The 14458-nt window shown below is 41.7% G+C and overlaps 1 protein-coding gene across 1 annotated transcript in view; it reads left to right on the forward strand.

The window, feature by feature from the left end:
- The window catches only part of LOC309555644 (fibrocystin-L-like), a gene marked incomplete at both ends in the record, with an annotated part of 310666 nt that overhangs the window by 72774 nt on the left and 223434 nt on the right, over positions 1–14458 (forward strand). Inside the window, 3 exons of the mRNA XM_082257679.1 lie at positions 3664–3763; positions 8363–8443; positions 13156–13300. Of these exons, the coding sequence (XP_082113805.1) occupies positions 3664–3763; positions 8363–8443; positions 13156–13300 (326 nt within the window). The remainder of the gene's footprint in view (positions 1–3663; positions 3764–8362; positions 8444–13155; positions 13301–14458) is intronic.

A 14458-nucleotide genomic window follows, 5' to 3' on the forward strand; every position in this document is an offset into this window, starting at 1 on the left:
TTCACTGTACCCCACAAAGATTGAGTTCACTGCACCCCACAATGATTGTGTTCACTGCACCCCACAAAGATTGTGTTCACTGCACCTCACAAAGATTGTGTTCACTGTACCCCCCAAAGATTGTGTTCACTGCACCCCACAAAGATTCTGTTCACTGTACCCCACAAAGATTGTGTTCACTGCACCCCAAAAAGATTGTGTTCACTGCACCCCAAAAAGGATGTTGTTCACTGCACCCCAAAAAGGATGTTGTTCACTCCACCCCAAAAAGATTGTGTTCACTGCACCCCACAAAGATTGTGTTCACTGCACCCCAAAAAGATTGTGTTCACTGCACCCCAAAAATGATTTTGTTCACTGCACCCCAAAAAGGATTTTGTTCACTGCACCCCAAAAAGGATGTTGTTCACTCCACCCCAAAAAGATTGTGTTCACTGCACCCCAAAAAGATTGTGTTCACTGCACCCCACAAAGGATTTTGTTCACTGCACCCCAAAAAGATTGTGTTCACTGCACCCCAAAAAGGATGTTGTTCACTGCACCCCAAAAAGGATTTTGTTCACTGCACCCCAAAAAGATTGTGTTCACTGCACCCCACAAAGGATTTTGTTCACTGCACCCCACAAAGATTGTGTTCACTGCACACCAAAAAGGATTGTGTTCACTGCACCCCAAAAAGATTTTGTTCACTGCACCCCAAAAAGATTGTGTTCACTGCAGCCCAAAAAGATTGTGTTCACTGCAGCCCAAAAAGATTGTGTTCACTGCAGCCCAAAAAGATTGTGTTCACTGCAGCTCACACACAGAAAAATGGATGTGGATCACTGACACCTGCCTATCTCCAATCCCACACCACACAGCAATATCGATTGTAGTTTGTAGAACACAGTTTCCCTAAAATTCAGCAGACTCTGTCCCTAACAGGATTGAGAAGAGATCGTAGATCAGGATTGAGTGCAGACCCCACCCCCCACACAGCAATATCGATTGTAGTTTGTAGAAGACACTGACCCTATATAATTCAGCAGACTCTATCCCTAAAATGCCTACAACTCGCCCTGCCTAAACACTCCGACCTGTCCCTCAATTCTATCCGGACACAAATGGTTTTTTCCTGCCTATCTTTCCCTAATCAGCAGCCAGCACGTTGATGTGTGCTCTGTCCCTGAATCTAAGCAGCATAATGACGCCGCTGCGGCTGCCTCGAACTTATAAAGACTTGGTCACATGCTTCAGACGGCCAATCACAGCTACTGAGACATTTGCAGGCATGGCTGGGATGGCTTAAGGCACACCAGTTAAATGATTGTTGATTGGCTGTTGAAAGCCCGCCATGAAAAGAGCGCCAAAGCATGCAAAACCCGGAAATAAAACGACCGAACACGGATTTTTACCCGAACATACAGTAAAGTGTCCGTGTCCGTGTTCGGGTACAAAAAATCCAATTATTCGGTACGAACACGAATAATACAGTCCGTGTTCGCTCAACACTAGTTGTAAACCCTTACATATACCCAGTAAAGTTACATAGTTACATAGTTACATAGTTACATAGTAGGTGAGGTTGAATAAAGACAATAGTCCATCCAGTTCAACCTGTGTAGGTGTGTGTGGCTGTAATCATCTCACATAGCCCTTAATGTCCTGATCCTTAAAATGTAAGTCTAAGAGTCTTTTGAAAGCCACCATACTTCCCGCAGAAACCACCTCTTGTGGTAGAGAATTCCACAATCTTGTAGCCCTAACAGTAAAGAACCCCCCTCGTTGCCTGAGGTTAAAACGCTTCTCCTCTAATCGCATTGTATGTACTCGAGTCCTCATGCAATCCCTTTCGAATGAACAGCTTTTTCTCTAAGCTGAGATCCCCATTAAGATATTTATAAATTGCTATCATGTCCCCCCTCAGACGTCTCTTCTCCAGGGAGAATAAATCGAGCGATTGCAGACGCTCTTCATAGTTAAGGTCCTCCAATCCCCTAATCAGTTTAGTTGCCCTTCTCTGGACTCTCTCCAGCTCCAACACATCCCTCCTGAGGACTGGCGACCAGAACTGGACAGAATACTCCAGATGCGTTCGGACCAGAGAAGGATTATAGTCTTATCTCTGGAATACATCCCTTTTTTTATGCATGCTAATAATCTGCTGGCTTTGGCAGCTTCCGCTTGGCATTGCATGCTGTTGCCTAATCTATCATCAACCAAGATTTCCAGATGCTTCTCCATTTTTGATTCCCCCAAGGGTTCCCCTCCTAACGTGTATTGTGTTTTTATGTTTTTAGTCCCCAAGTGCAAAACCTTACACTTCTCCACGTTAAACCTCATTTGCCATGTCGTTGCCCACTCCGTTATTTTGTCCAGGTCATTCTGTGGGATATCTGCTTCATGCTGTGCAGTTATTGCCCTGGCCAATTTTGTGTCATCTGCAAAAACTGATAACAAACTACTGATCCCATCCTCAATGTTGTTTATGAATAAATTGAACAGGGTTGGTCCCAGGACTGAGCCTTGGGGGACCCCGCTTACCACCTCAGACCAGTCTGAGTATGCGCTGTTTATTACCACCCTTTGGACACGGCCTTTTAGCCAGTTCAGTATCCAAGAGCAATCCCTGCTGTCGATACCTGCAGACCTTATTTTATAAATTAAGCACTTGTGGGGAACTGTATCAAACGCCTTAGCGAAATCCAAGTACACCACATCCACTGGTCTGCCCCTATCTAGCTCCCAGCTCACCTCCTCGCAGAATGCTAATAGATTGGTTTGACAAGAACGCCCATTTGTAAACCCGTGCTGATTACCGCTGATGATGTTGTTGTCTTTAGCAAACTCTACGATATAGTCCCTTATCATCCCCTCCAGTAGTTTACATACTACTGATGTCAAACTGACAGGCCTATAATTTCCCGAGATATGCCTCTGGCCCTTTTTGAATATCGGAATCATGTTAGCTTTCTTCCAATCCCCTGGTACATCTCCTGTCCTAATACTGTAAGCAAAGATCAGGAACAGTGGTCTAGATATAACTTTACTGAGTTCCTTGAGTACTCTCGGATGTACGCCATCCGGGCCTGGTGACTAGCCTCAGGTGAAAAACACAGAGATTAAACACATCCTCCTACATACAGTAAGTTGTATCTGTCTCGCTGTAGTCTCCTATTCTCTACATCCATTCAAAGTGCTGAATTTATAAGCTTATCTGAGAGTTCAGAAAAATAGGGGGTGGAGAGCTGAAATTACACTCTGCAGGACTTAGTGGGGAGAGCTCTGAGATCTGATTGGATAGAAGGGACACACCCATCTTCATACAGCACACAGGAACAGAGCTGAGGCTGTCAATGAGCTGGAGCTCATTCCCCTGTCATCATTTTTCTCTTAGTGTCAGGAAAACTTGTCAAAAGTGATTCATGCAGATAGCAGAGGAAAGAGGCAACAGACAGAAATGACATTTAGTGCTCTTAATTAAACGTACACACTATAGAGGGATTTGCTTTATTCATATTTCATGTGGGAGATTTACAACCACTTTAACTTTTAAATACCGGTACTTATTAATATTATTAATTTGAATAATTTTAACAATAATAATAATATTACTGATAATATTGTTATTATTTTTACTACAACTTCTATACTTATTAAATGCTTTTATTATTATTTCTATAGATACAATTATTTTTGCCATTGCTAGTGATTAGGAATATTATTAGTGAATTATTTCTGCACCAGACCAGTGAACTGAGAGATATAGATCAGTCAATTAATGGTTGGTGACACTGGTTATATTATTTTACATTTTGCAACAATAGCAAACTACAGAAACCATTGCATTTTAAGTTCACCTTTTGCACTATGTTACATGTTATACCATACTTACAGTGTAACATAGTACAACCCCCCCCCCCCCCCCAGCGGGTGGGATTTCTTCTCTGTGTCTCCGCCCACACAGCTTTGTTATTCATTTACATGGATCTATGAATGAATGAACTACAAGTACCCTCTTCCACCACGGCAGATGGCTTTGTTCTCAATAGACAATGGGTGCTGTAATCAGAGCAATTATAGTCCATTGTCTTTTCCTCACAAGCTCTTAAACTGCCAGCATGTACAGAGGTGCCAACAGAGAGCTGGAAGAAAAGTTTGTGGGAGCCTGACATTGTATCCACAATCCACTGATCATGGGTGCAATGCTTTGCAGGCTCCTGTAAGAACATGTGCATTCAAATTTTTTTTCTCAAAGGTGAACCTAGCCTTTAAATTGATCACTTTTTACATTTCACACTGAACTGCAGCAATTGTTAAACAATCTAATATGCTGTATTTTTGGGAATGGTACCCTGAAGAGTCGTTTCAAGTAGAATGAGAGCCTTTCACAATAAAGTGTAGCACACTGGTACACACCATAGCAAAGCACATTGCTGCATGTGTTATAGTGTGAATATAGTTCCTTGATATCAGCTCAAATCTGCTGTATTAGCATAAAACTTTTTTATTTATTTATTTATTTAGTCAACTGGTCATAGATAGGTTTGAAACAAGCATACCCTTATATGATCCTCTGATATTTACTTTTACTATTCAAGGCATGGCAGGTGACCTGATCTTCCTAAAGATTTCCATACATGGATTCAAATTTAATCGGTTCAGCAGAGACTGGCAACATTTCTATCCAAGTGAGGCCACTGTGGTTGAACAGAAGTCAACCGCCCTTTTGGTACAGTGCCTCCAGAAAGTATTCACAGCGCTTCACTTTTTCCACATTTTGTTATGTTACAGCCTTATTCCAAAATAGATTAAATTCATTATTTTCCTCAAAATTCTACAAACAATACCCCATAATGACAACGTTTGTTTGAAATCTTTGCACATTTATTTAAAAAAAAAAAATCAAAAACTTTCTTGAAGCACCTTTGGCACCAATTACAGCCTCAAGACTTTTTGAGTAGGATTCTACAAGCTTGGCACACATATTTTTGGGCAGTTTCGCCCATTCTTCTTTGCAGGACCTCTCAACCTCCATCAGGTTGGATGGTGAGCATCAGCACACAGCCATTTTTTAGATCTCTCCAGAGATGTTCAATTGGTTTCAAGTCTGGAATCTGGCTGGGCTACTTAAAGATATTCATAGAGTTGTCCAGTAGCCACTCCTTTTTTATCTTGGCTGTGTGTTCAGGATTGTTTTCCTGTTGGAAGATGAACCTTCGCCCCAGTCTGAGGTCCAGAGCGTTCTGGAGCAGGTTTTCATCAAGAATGTCTCTGTATATTCCTGCATTTATCTTTCCCTCAATTCTCCCAGTTCATGCAGCTGAAAAACATCACCACAGCATGATCCTGCTACCACTACTTTACTGTAGGGATGGTATTGGCCAGGTAATGAGCGGTGCCTGGTTTCCTCCAGACATGATGCTTGCCATTCAGGCCAAAAAGTTCAATCTTTGTTTCATCAGACCAGAGAATTTTGTTTCGCATGATCTCCTTCAGGTGCATTTTGGCAAACTCCAGGCAGGCAGGCTGTCATGTGCCTTTTACTGAAGAGTGGCTTCCGTGTGGCCACTCTACCATACAGGCCTGATTGGTGGAGTGCTGCAGAGATGGCTGTTCTTCTGGAAGGTTCTCCTCTCTCCACACAGAAATGCTGCAGCTCTGTCAGAGTGACCATCAGGTTCTTGGTCACCTCCCTGACTAAGGCCCTTCTCCCCTGATCCTTCAGTTTGACCAGGTAGCCCGCTCTAGGAAGAGTCCTGGTGGTTCCAAACCTCTTCCATTTACGAATCATGGAGGCCACTGTGCTCATTGGGCCCTTCAATGCTACAGAAATGTTTCTGTACCCATTCCCAGATCTGTGTCTCGATACAATCCTGTCTCGGAGGTCTACAGACAATTCCTTGGACTTCTTGGCTTGCTTTGTGCTCTAACATGCACTGGTAACTGTGGGACCTTATATAGCCAGCTGTGTGCCTTTCCAAATCACGTACAATCAACTGAATTCACCACAGGTGGACTCCAATTAAGTTGTAGAAACATCTCAAGGATGATCAGTGGAAAAAAGGATGCACCTGAGCTCAATTTTGAGTGTCATAGCAAAGGCTGTGAATACTTATGTACATGGGATTTTTTCCTTTTTTATTTTTAATAAATTTGCAAAGATTTCAAACAAACTTCTTTCACATTGTCATTATGGGGTATTGTTTGTGTAATTTTGAGGAAAATAATGAATTTAATACATTTTGAAATAAGGCTGTAACATACCAAAATGTGGAAAAGTGAAGTACTTTACGGATGCACTGTATATTCTCGCTTCATAGTCTGCAGCGATGACCTGTGTATTCTTACAGCAAGGATGTCTCCCCCGCTGTCAGTATACAATGACACAGTGGGCAGGATTCCCAAATCAAATATGTGGATGGGGGAATCAAGTCAATTTTTTTCATTCAACCTGCTGGTTCAATGAAAAAAACTAAACCATGCATGGCCAGCGTAACACAACTGAGAGAAAATAGAAAGAGTAGCTAATTCAGACCTCCATAAACATTAGTGAATGCATCATAAATAGTGAATTTATACATGCTTGGGATAGATCTATATTCAGTCAAACATTGTTTTCCTTACCATCAGTCCCATTGACAGTGGTCACCAGGACACATAGGGCTGATTTACTAAAAATCAAATAGGTTGTTCACTTTGCAAGGAGATTTTCCTTTAGCTTCCACCGTTCAATTATGTGCAAGCAAAGCTACTCTTTTTTTTCCCTGCATGTGATTAGGTACCGTGTTTCCCCGAAAATATGACCGGGTCTTATATTTATTTTGGCTTATTTTCAGGGGATGTCTTATTTATTTACTGCATGTACAAGGACAATCTTAAAAAAAAAAAAAAAAATATATATATATATATATATATATATATATATATAAATATATATATATATATATATATCCTGATCCTTTAAAGCATCAGCATGATAGACAGCGCAGTCCTTGTGTTGTGTCATTTACCCCTCTCTGTTTTAAAAAAAAAACCTGGAATAACACAATAAAATATTTTTTTTAAATTCTGTAAAGTTCTGTAAAAAACATTCTGTAATTCCAAAAATAAACCTTGGTTAAAATCATTGTAAAATTATGCAATCTGTTTTATAAAAAGATTATATAATATCCAGTGAGTCTCCATTTGTAAGCAGCGCTGTAAATAAGGTTTTTTTCCACAATAAAGTTACAAAAGGAGACGCACTGCACATTATATCATCTTTTTACAAAGCGGATTACATGTTTTTACAAGGATTTTACTAGGGCTTATTTTCGGGGTAGGGTTTATATTGCAGCTAAATAGAACGCTAGGTGTTATTTTCGGGGTAGGGCTTATTTTCGAGGACACAGGGTATTCTTCACAAAGCAAGTTTTCACAAATTCGTTAAGCAATGGGAAAAATCCCTTGCACAACCCTATATTGAGGGTAATCTCCTCCAACATGGACACAAACAATAAAAGTATGAAAGTGTTTGGTATTCTCCCCAACTTCATCCAAAACTTAAGCAGTGCTTAGACAAAATCATCTAGAGCCCAAGGCGCACATTCCAAACTGCACCCCCCCCCCCCCCAAGATGTATAAATATTATGTGACAGCAAAAATGAAGCACTAATCTGCATGCTTACCCCCTAAGCATAAGTTTCCCCTCCTTCTAGTACAACCCCCCCCCCAATTTGCCCTCCTAGCACAAATAGCCCCCCTGCAAAAAAAATAAAATAAAATAAACCCTCCTAGCCAAACCCCCCAAATCACCCCTCCCAGCACAAATCCACTAAACCACTACTCCTAACATACTCCTCCAAATTTCCCCTCATTGGACAATTGTTGTCCCATGCTGCCCCCTAAATTTCCCCTCCCAACACAAATCCCCTCCTCCATCTCCTCCTAACACCCCCCCCCCCCCAATCACATGCTACCATAGTGCCCAGGTCAGCTGTCCCTTCTGCCCATCCCTTGTCCCTGCAATGGGTAAAGTTTCCACAGCGGAGTCCATTTCACATCACAAGTATCCAATCATACCACTACTTTCTATAACACAAACAACCCACTATGAATAAATGAAGTGGAAAGAATGAGAAAACAATTGTAGTTATTACATGCAAGATAATAAAATAATAACTGTATCTTATAGCAATAAATATATCCAAGGTTTTACTTTTTTCTAGTGAATTGCAGATTTACAACTGAAATGTACAATGTGTTAAAAAAATACATCAAATAAAAATAACATTAACAGCCTCTCACTGTGTTTGTTCTCCTGCATGACTCCCATTGTGAGTAGTCTGTACATAATGCAGAATCGTTACACCTTTGACATGTTTCCATTCTTCATTTACAGATGGACTACTGATGGTTTCCCAAGTCATGCCAAATTATGGCAGCCTGAACGGAGCAACAAGACTTACCATCATAGGGCAAGGTGGGTATGGGGAAAAGGATTTGGTACAGGGAAATAGCTTGTTATAGGCAGAACTTGGTTATCAGGTTGTGGTACTGAACAAAGTAAAAAAAAAAAAAAAGAAATCAGATATTGCTGCAGATTGTTGACCACTTTTCTCAATGTAAAAGGGGTTTTCAGTTGACCCCCTTCCAGTCCTCATGTGTGCCCTTTATGCATAGAATTTACAGACCCTTTCTCTGCTATTTCTATTAAAATGTTTAATTGTTAATTGTTTACTGTCATAAGAAACAAGGGTTGTAAAAACTACAGCTGGCTTAAATTGTTGTTTTTACTGACTACAGATGAAAAGACCCTATCATCTGAGTAACAAGATCAAAAATGTTTGGTCAACCAGCCAGAAACCCCTCCAGCTTTAGTTACTGGTATTAATCTATACTTTTAAAGGAAGATTTAACTGCTAAAATGAGATTCTTGTGGAAGGAAGGGTCAAGGATATAGTATACATTACTGCATTCATGAGAAACACCTGGGTGCATAATATTGATCAGGCATACTGTATGTGCTGGATGGATGGAGAGAATATATGATTGGAGAACTGGGGACTCTGGAAGCTTCTGATTATTGTATCATTTTGCAAGAACCAAAACTGCTGACTGATATTCATTTAGGGGAGTTTGCATTCTACACATATCTGCACACTCCTGTTTACACAATACTTATATAGCACCCTCTAGTATACAGTTTGGTTAGGTAAATTTATGCTGTAGTTATGTGAGTCTGGGTAATTGCTGTGGATTCAGATTAGGGTCAGGCTGGCAGGCTCTGCAGATCAAGCCTCTGTCGCCTCCCCCTGGTTCTAGAGGTTCATGGAAACTTCTAAAAATTAGTGGGTGGAGGTAAAGAGGCAGGAATCTGAATATTTATGGAACTTTGACCAATCCCCAAGCAGGAGGCCTCGCAGGGTGGTAGGGTGGGCCCATAAATATTGATGAGCCTGGTCAGCTGGGGTTGTTGGTTGTTGTCAGGAGGAAGATGGAGTGCTGAGCTGAAGATCGTGAGGCTTGGGAGGGGACCCCAGGGATAGGGGGGCTCTGCCTCCAGGCTAAAGCTGAGGAACGAAGGAGAGGAAGCTGGAGAGAGGGATCTTCATCACGATTCAGTCTCTTCCAGGAGAAACCCTGTCTAGCAATGTAAGACCTGTACAGCAGGAAGCCTGAACAGCAGTCTTATCCAAAGCAGCAGGATTCAAGGGACAGCGTGAGCACCTTAACAGGCCCAGGGCCTACAAGGAGGAAGGCTGCCAGATGCAATATTTAGCAAGCCTTCATTGGGACGGTGCCACAGCTAAACCTAAATCTCTTGCTCTGGGACACTTTCAAGGCAGCCGGTTGGGCTGGTATTTTCTGAAAGTGTTGGGACTTTGTGAGTTTCATCAAGGGGACATAGAGCTCCTGCAAGTGTTGGGACTTTGAGAGTTTCACCAAGGGGGACATAGAGCTCCTAAAAGAGGAACTTTGCTACTGAGACATATCATTCTGGAGGGGGTGCAGTCCAGGATGCTTTTTTTGTGTACATAGAGAAGGAAGTTTGTCCTCAGATTGTTCTATCAGATTTAAGTTGGGCATCCCATAATTCCTCTTCCACATCCAAGTTGTTTTCTCTCAATAAAACAACAAAAAAAACAAGCCCATGGACTTGTTACTGCCCCTGTGTGTAAGTTGGAAAATGTGTGTTGCCTGACTGTGCAGAAATAGGGGGGCCCAAAAATCTAGCGGACCTCTAGGAGGTAGTGCTACACTAATAATTACATTATCGTATTAGTCCTTAAAAATATTTATAACATAACCCTGAACTGAGAGTTTATTGCAAGGTAACTAAGAGTGGGACTGAATTAAAACATTATCAATGCATCATCTATTATTAACTGCTTAGATGTATATGATACCAATGAGTGCATCTTTTTCTTCAAACTGATCTGAAGATAGGTCAATGGGTTGCCACCACTCCACAACATGGAACAGTGCCACCCTGAGGGTTTGGGTGCAAGTCACAAGAGATTCCATTGTGTCCAGACCATCAATGTGCTAGAAAGGGATCGCACTCCAATGATGTCATCTCTAAAAAAGCTTTATTGAAACCCAAAGATAGCACAGGAAATATAACAGTCCCACCAAAGAATTCCTAATATGTTTTGTTTCTTCCATGGGGCTTGGTCTGTGACTAAAACCCATTAGAAAGTGCAATCTTTGTAGGGACTTTTTTGTTTACTGGCTTTTAATAAAGCTTTTTAGAGGTTACATAATTTGAGTGGTACTGCTTTCTTGCACGCTGATGGTGTTTTGTGGGTGTTTGTAAGCTTTTGGAAACAACTGAAACTGGCTCCAGAGTATTTTTTGCGATTCATTTATTAATATTATTATTTATTACTATTTTATTGTTTGTTTAGAATATGTAAATGCTTAAAAGAGGATCTTTACTCTAGAGAGAAAAAATTAAAAGTCAGCAGCTACAAATACTGTAGCTACTGACTTTTAATAAAAGGACACTTACCTCCAGGGATCCAGCATTGTCCTCACCTGGGGTGGTTCTTTGTCGGTCTTTGGGCAGGAAAGAGGACCTTGCCTAAATGAATAAAGTTCCACTTTAACGCCCATTGTCTAGGCACAGATGCACTTGGAATGGGGCTTTCATTTTTTAGGCCTGCCATGTCATAATGGCATTACTGCAAAAGTTCTTTGTCCTCCTCGAGAGGGCTATTTACATACAGTACAATTTCAATGACCATTGCCTGTACTTTCCAGACCTGTACTGCATAATCTGGTCATGTCACTATTGTGTCACTCCCTATACTTATAAGATGAGTCACAGGTGTTCATTTACTAAAGCTGGAGAGTACACAATCTGGCTCACTTCTGCAAAGAAACCAATCAGCTTTCAGGTTATATTGGCAAAGCTTAATTGAACAGGCTGAGGTTAGAAGCTGATTGGTTTCTATGCAGAAGTGAGCCTAATTGTGCACTACAGCTTTAGCAAATAAATCCCACAGAGACTTAAATGCACACATTTCCAGGGGGTATCACTTAAAGAGATTGTAAACCCTCTCATATACTCAGTGAAGTGAATAGCTTCAGTTAATACACAGAGATTAAACCAATCCTCCTACATAAGTTTTACTTATCTGCAGTCTTCTCTCCTCTACATCTCCTCAAAAGTGCAGATTTGTGATAAAACCATTCTGCATCTGTGAAGAGCAGAGAGGAGGGGGGTGGAGAGCTGCAGTTACAGTGTGTGAAAGTTGATTGGAGGAAAGAGACACCCCCCCCCCCCCTTTATACACGGCACAGGAAGGAAGGAAGGAAGGAAGGATACAGAGCTGTGTTCTAAATAGACAAATAGACAAACTGTGTGCTGAGCTCTCTTTCCCATCACAAATGTATCTCATGTGTTGGGAAAACTTCTCAGAAGTGACACATGCTGATAACAGAGGAATGGAGCACCATAGAGAAAGGGCACATAGAGCTTTGGAGAGAGACAAGTAAACAATACGGATATACAGTAAGTGCTTTGTTTAGATTTCATGACTGAGGTTTACAACCACTTTAAGTCACCAAGGAATCTATCTCTACAAGTGTTGCACCCTCCTAGGTAAGCGCTAGTAAGAGAGTATACTTTTGAGCTCTGTCTGCGCACCAGAGGGGCTGCAGTTACTGTAAATCCATATTGCTCTCTCCCTACTAGAGAGCAGGATCGGTTAGTAAGGTCTGCTCGTTGTGCTCAATATGCAATCCATTCAGTCTGGATCCAACAGGGAGGCATGTTGGACAGTGGGAGGAAACCTGACAAATGGGTGCATAGACTTTGATACAGTCCTGATGATTGGCAGAGGGCAGGTCACCTCAGTGCATGCTGGAATACTGTATAAAAAGCCGGGAGCACATGTGCTCAGGGTCTTTTGTTGGAGAGTGGAGTCCCGGAGGGAGGGGGCGGCTGCCTCCTCATCTGTAGAGGTGCCATGCGGTCACAGGAGGTCGTACTGAGGGCCAGAGGAGCGGTTGAAAGGAGCTGAACCCAGAGGTCCAGGGAAGCTGTCTGAGAGGGGAGACACTGGAGACCCTGTGGCTGCAGTATCGTGAGTACAGGGACTCATGTCAAGGGGCCTGACCTGAGGGGGGCCACTCCTGCTCGTAGAATAGTCAGTAGACGGGTGTCAGCAGAGAGAGAGGATACTAGGGAAAGTGTCCTGAAGATAAGACAGTGTTCACCAAGTCATCTTGAAGGAAACAAGAGACTTAATCTTTATTCATCCAAATTGGCAGGATAAATTAACAGCCTGGCTGTTCCATACTTAGAAGTGAAGTAGAAAAGATATAAGTCCTCAAATACTGTGAATAGTTAAATTTAAACATCCCACTATTCCCTTCTCCTATCCCCATTATAAAATAAACAACAAAACAACCAAATACCCCTGGACTGATTATTGGAGTGGGAGCCAAGAGGAATTAAGAAATTGCATTTGCTTATGGCCATGTGCTGGTAACCAGGGGGGCACGTAGAGTGAATATCTGGCAGTCCTTACGGGGGCAGTGCTACACAAGAATTTAAAAATATGGACTATTTCAAGCTGCATTAAAGGGATTGTTTTTAAATGAATTGTCAGGCTTCATGTGTGATTGGTAAATCTGAGTAATCCAGATTCACAAGTGTTTTTTTGTATTCACGTCATTCTCCAGGCTTTGCCGATGCTAACCAGTTTGATTATGGTGATGGAAATACCAACCTGGGAAACAGCGTCCAGCTTGTCTCCTCCACCCGTTCAATCCCATGTGATGTGGAGAAAGATGCCAGTCATGCAAGCCAAATAACCTGTTACACCAGGTATGTTTACCTAGACATACAAAATTCAACCAGGTACTTCTGATAACCTAGGTAGAGTAGGTTTTTTTTAGCTTTAATTGAATTGTGTTGTCTGTGTCCTGCACTTTCTGTCCTGAAGTCACAACAAAAAATGAGAGGAAATCTCCCCCAAAGTGAGGGAATTCCCATTGTAGACAGTTGTTACACAAACATTTATGCCAATTTGATGATTTACTCTCACCTCTGGCTATGATGACAATTCTAAAACACCTGTATAACACTTGTATCTGTATTGACAAAAGCAAACAATCTAGTTTCTTTATGTAGCCCTGCCCCCTTGGGGGTGGCTTGTTGAATGGGCGTCCTCGTCACCTCTTACACCCTGAACCTGCTCCGACCCATCTGACACTATCAGTTCTGTCATGGTAAATAACTGAGACCACAAAGGTTGCAGTGAATAAACAATATACTGCTCTTTTGGATTTTGAAGTAGAATCAACAGTATTCAAACAAGAATCAGAAATAACACAATTGTGGTAAAGGAGACACGATCCTAAGTTCCCAACCAAGGATGTATGCCTTTTAGCTCAGGACTCAGGATCTACAACACAGGCCACAAATACATACACAAATAAATGTGTATGTATGCTAAGAGGATGGTGTTCCGCAACAGTGAACAATGCTTTAACTAACAAATGTGGTTAGAGAGTGAACGCAGATAAAGTTACTATACTCAATGACTTAAATGCAAGGTAAACAGTGTAATGGTATAACATCAACAAGCAGAGTGCATTCTGTATGCTAATGGAGGCCCCCCTTTAAGATGTAAGATGTATTGCAAGCGTCTCTTGGAGAGTGAGGCCTCACTTATCTTCACCGGCAAGAAATCCCACAATCCAAGGAAAGTATTTGTAATCCAACAAAGGAAAGGAGGTTGAACTATGTTCCCCAGTGCAATAGCAGTTGTAATCCACAGAGAGGCAAATGCAGTTAATCCTGTGCATCACAACAGGTTAACAGCCTAGAACTGGATTGAGGGCTCAAGGCCTGGTTCACCCACCTCGCACTATATTTGTATCTGCAGTGTCCAGTGGTTTGACTGAGTGTCAGAATGACCTTATCAAAGTACCCAATCTGTTTGCCCTTCCCAGAATCAGTCTAGGTCTGTATTGCACTAGA

Source organism: Pelophylax lessonae, assembly GCF_965119305.1.
Source record: "Pelophylax lessonae genome assembly, chromosome: 5".
Lineage (NCBI taxonomy): Eukaryota > Metazoa > Chordata > Amphibia > Anura > Ranidae > Pelophylax > Pelophylax lessonae.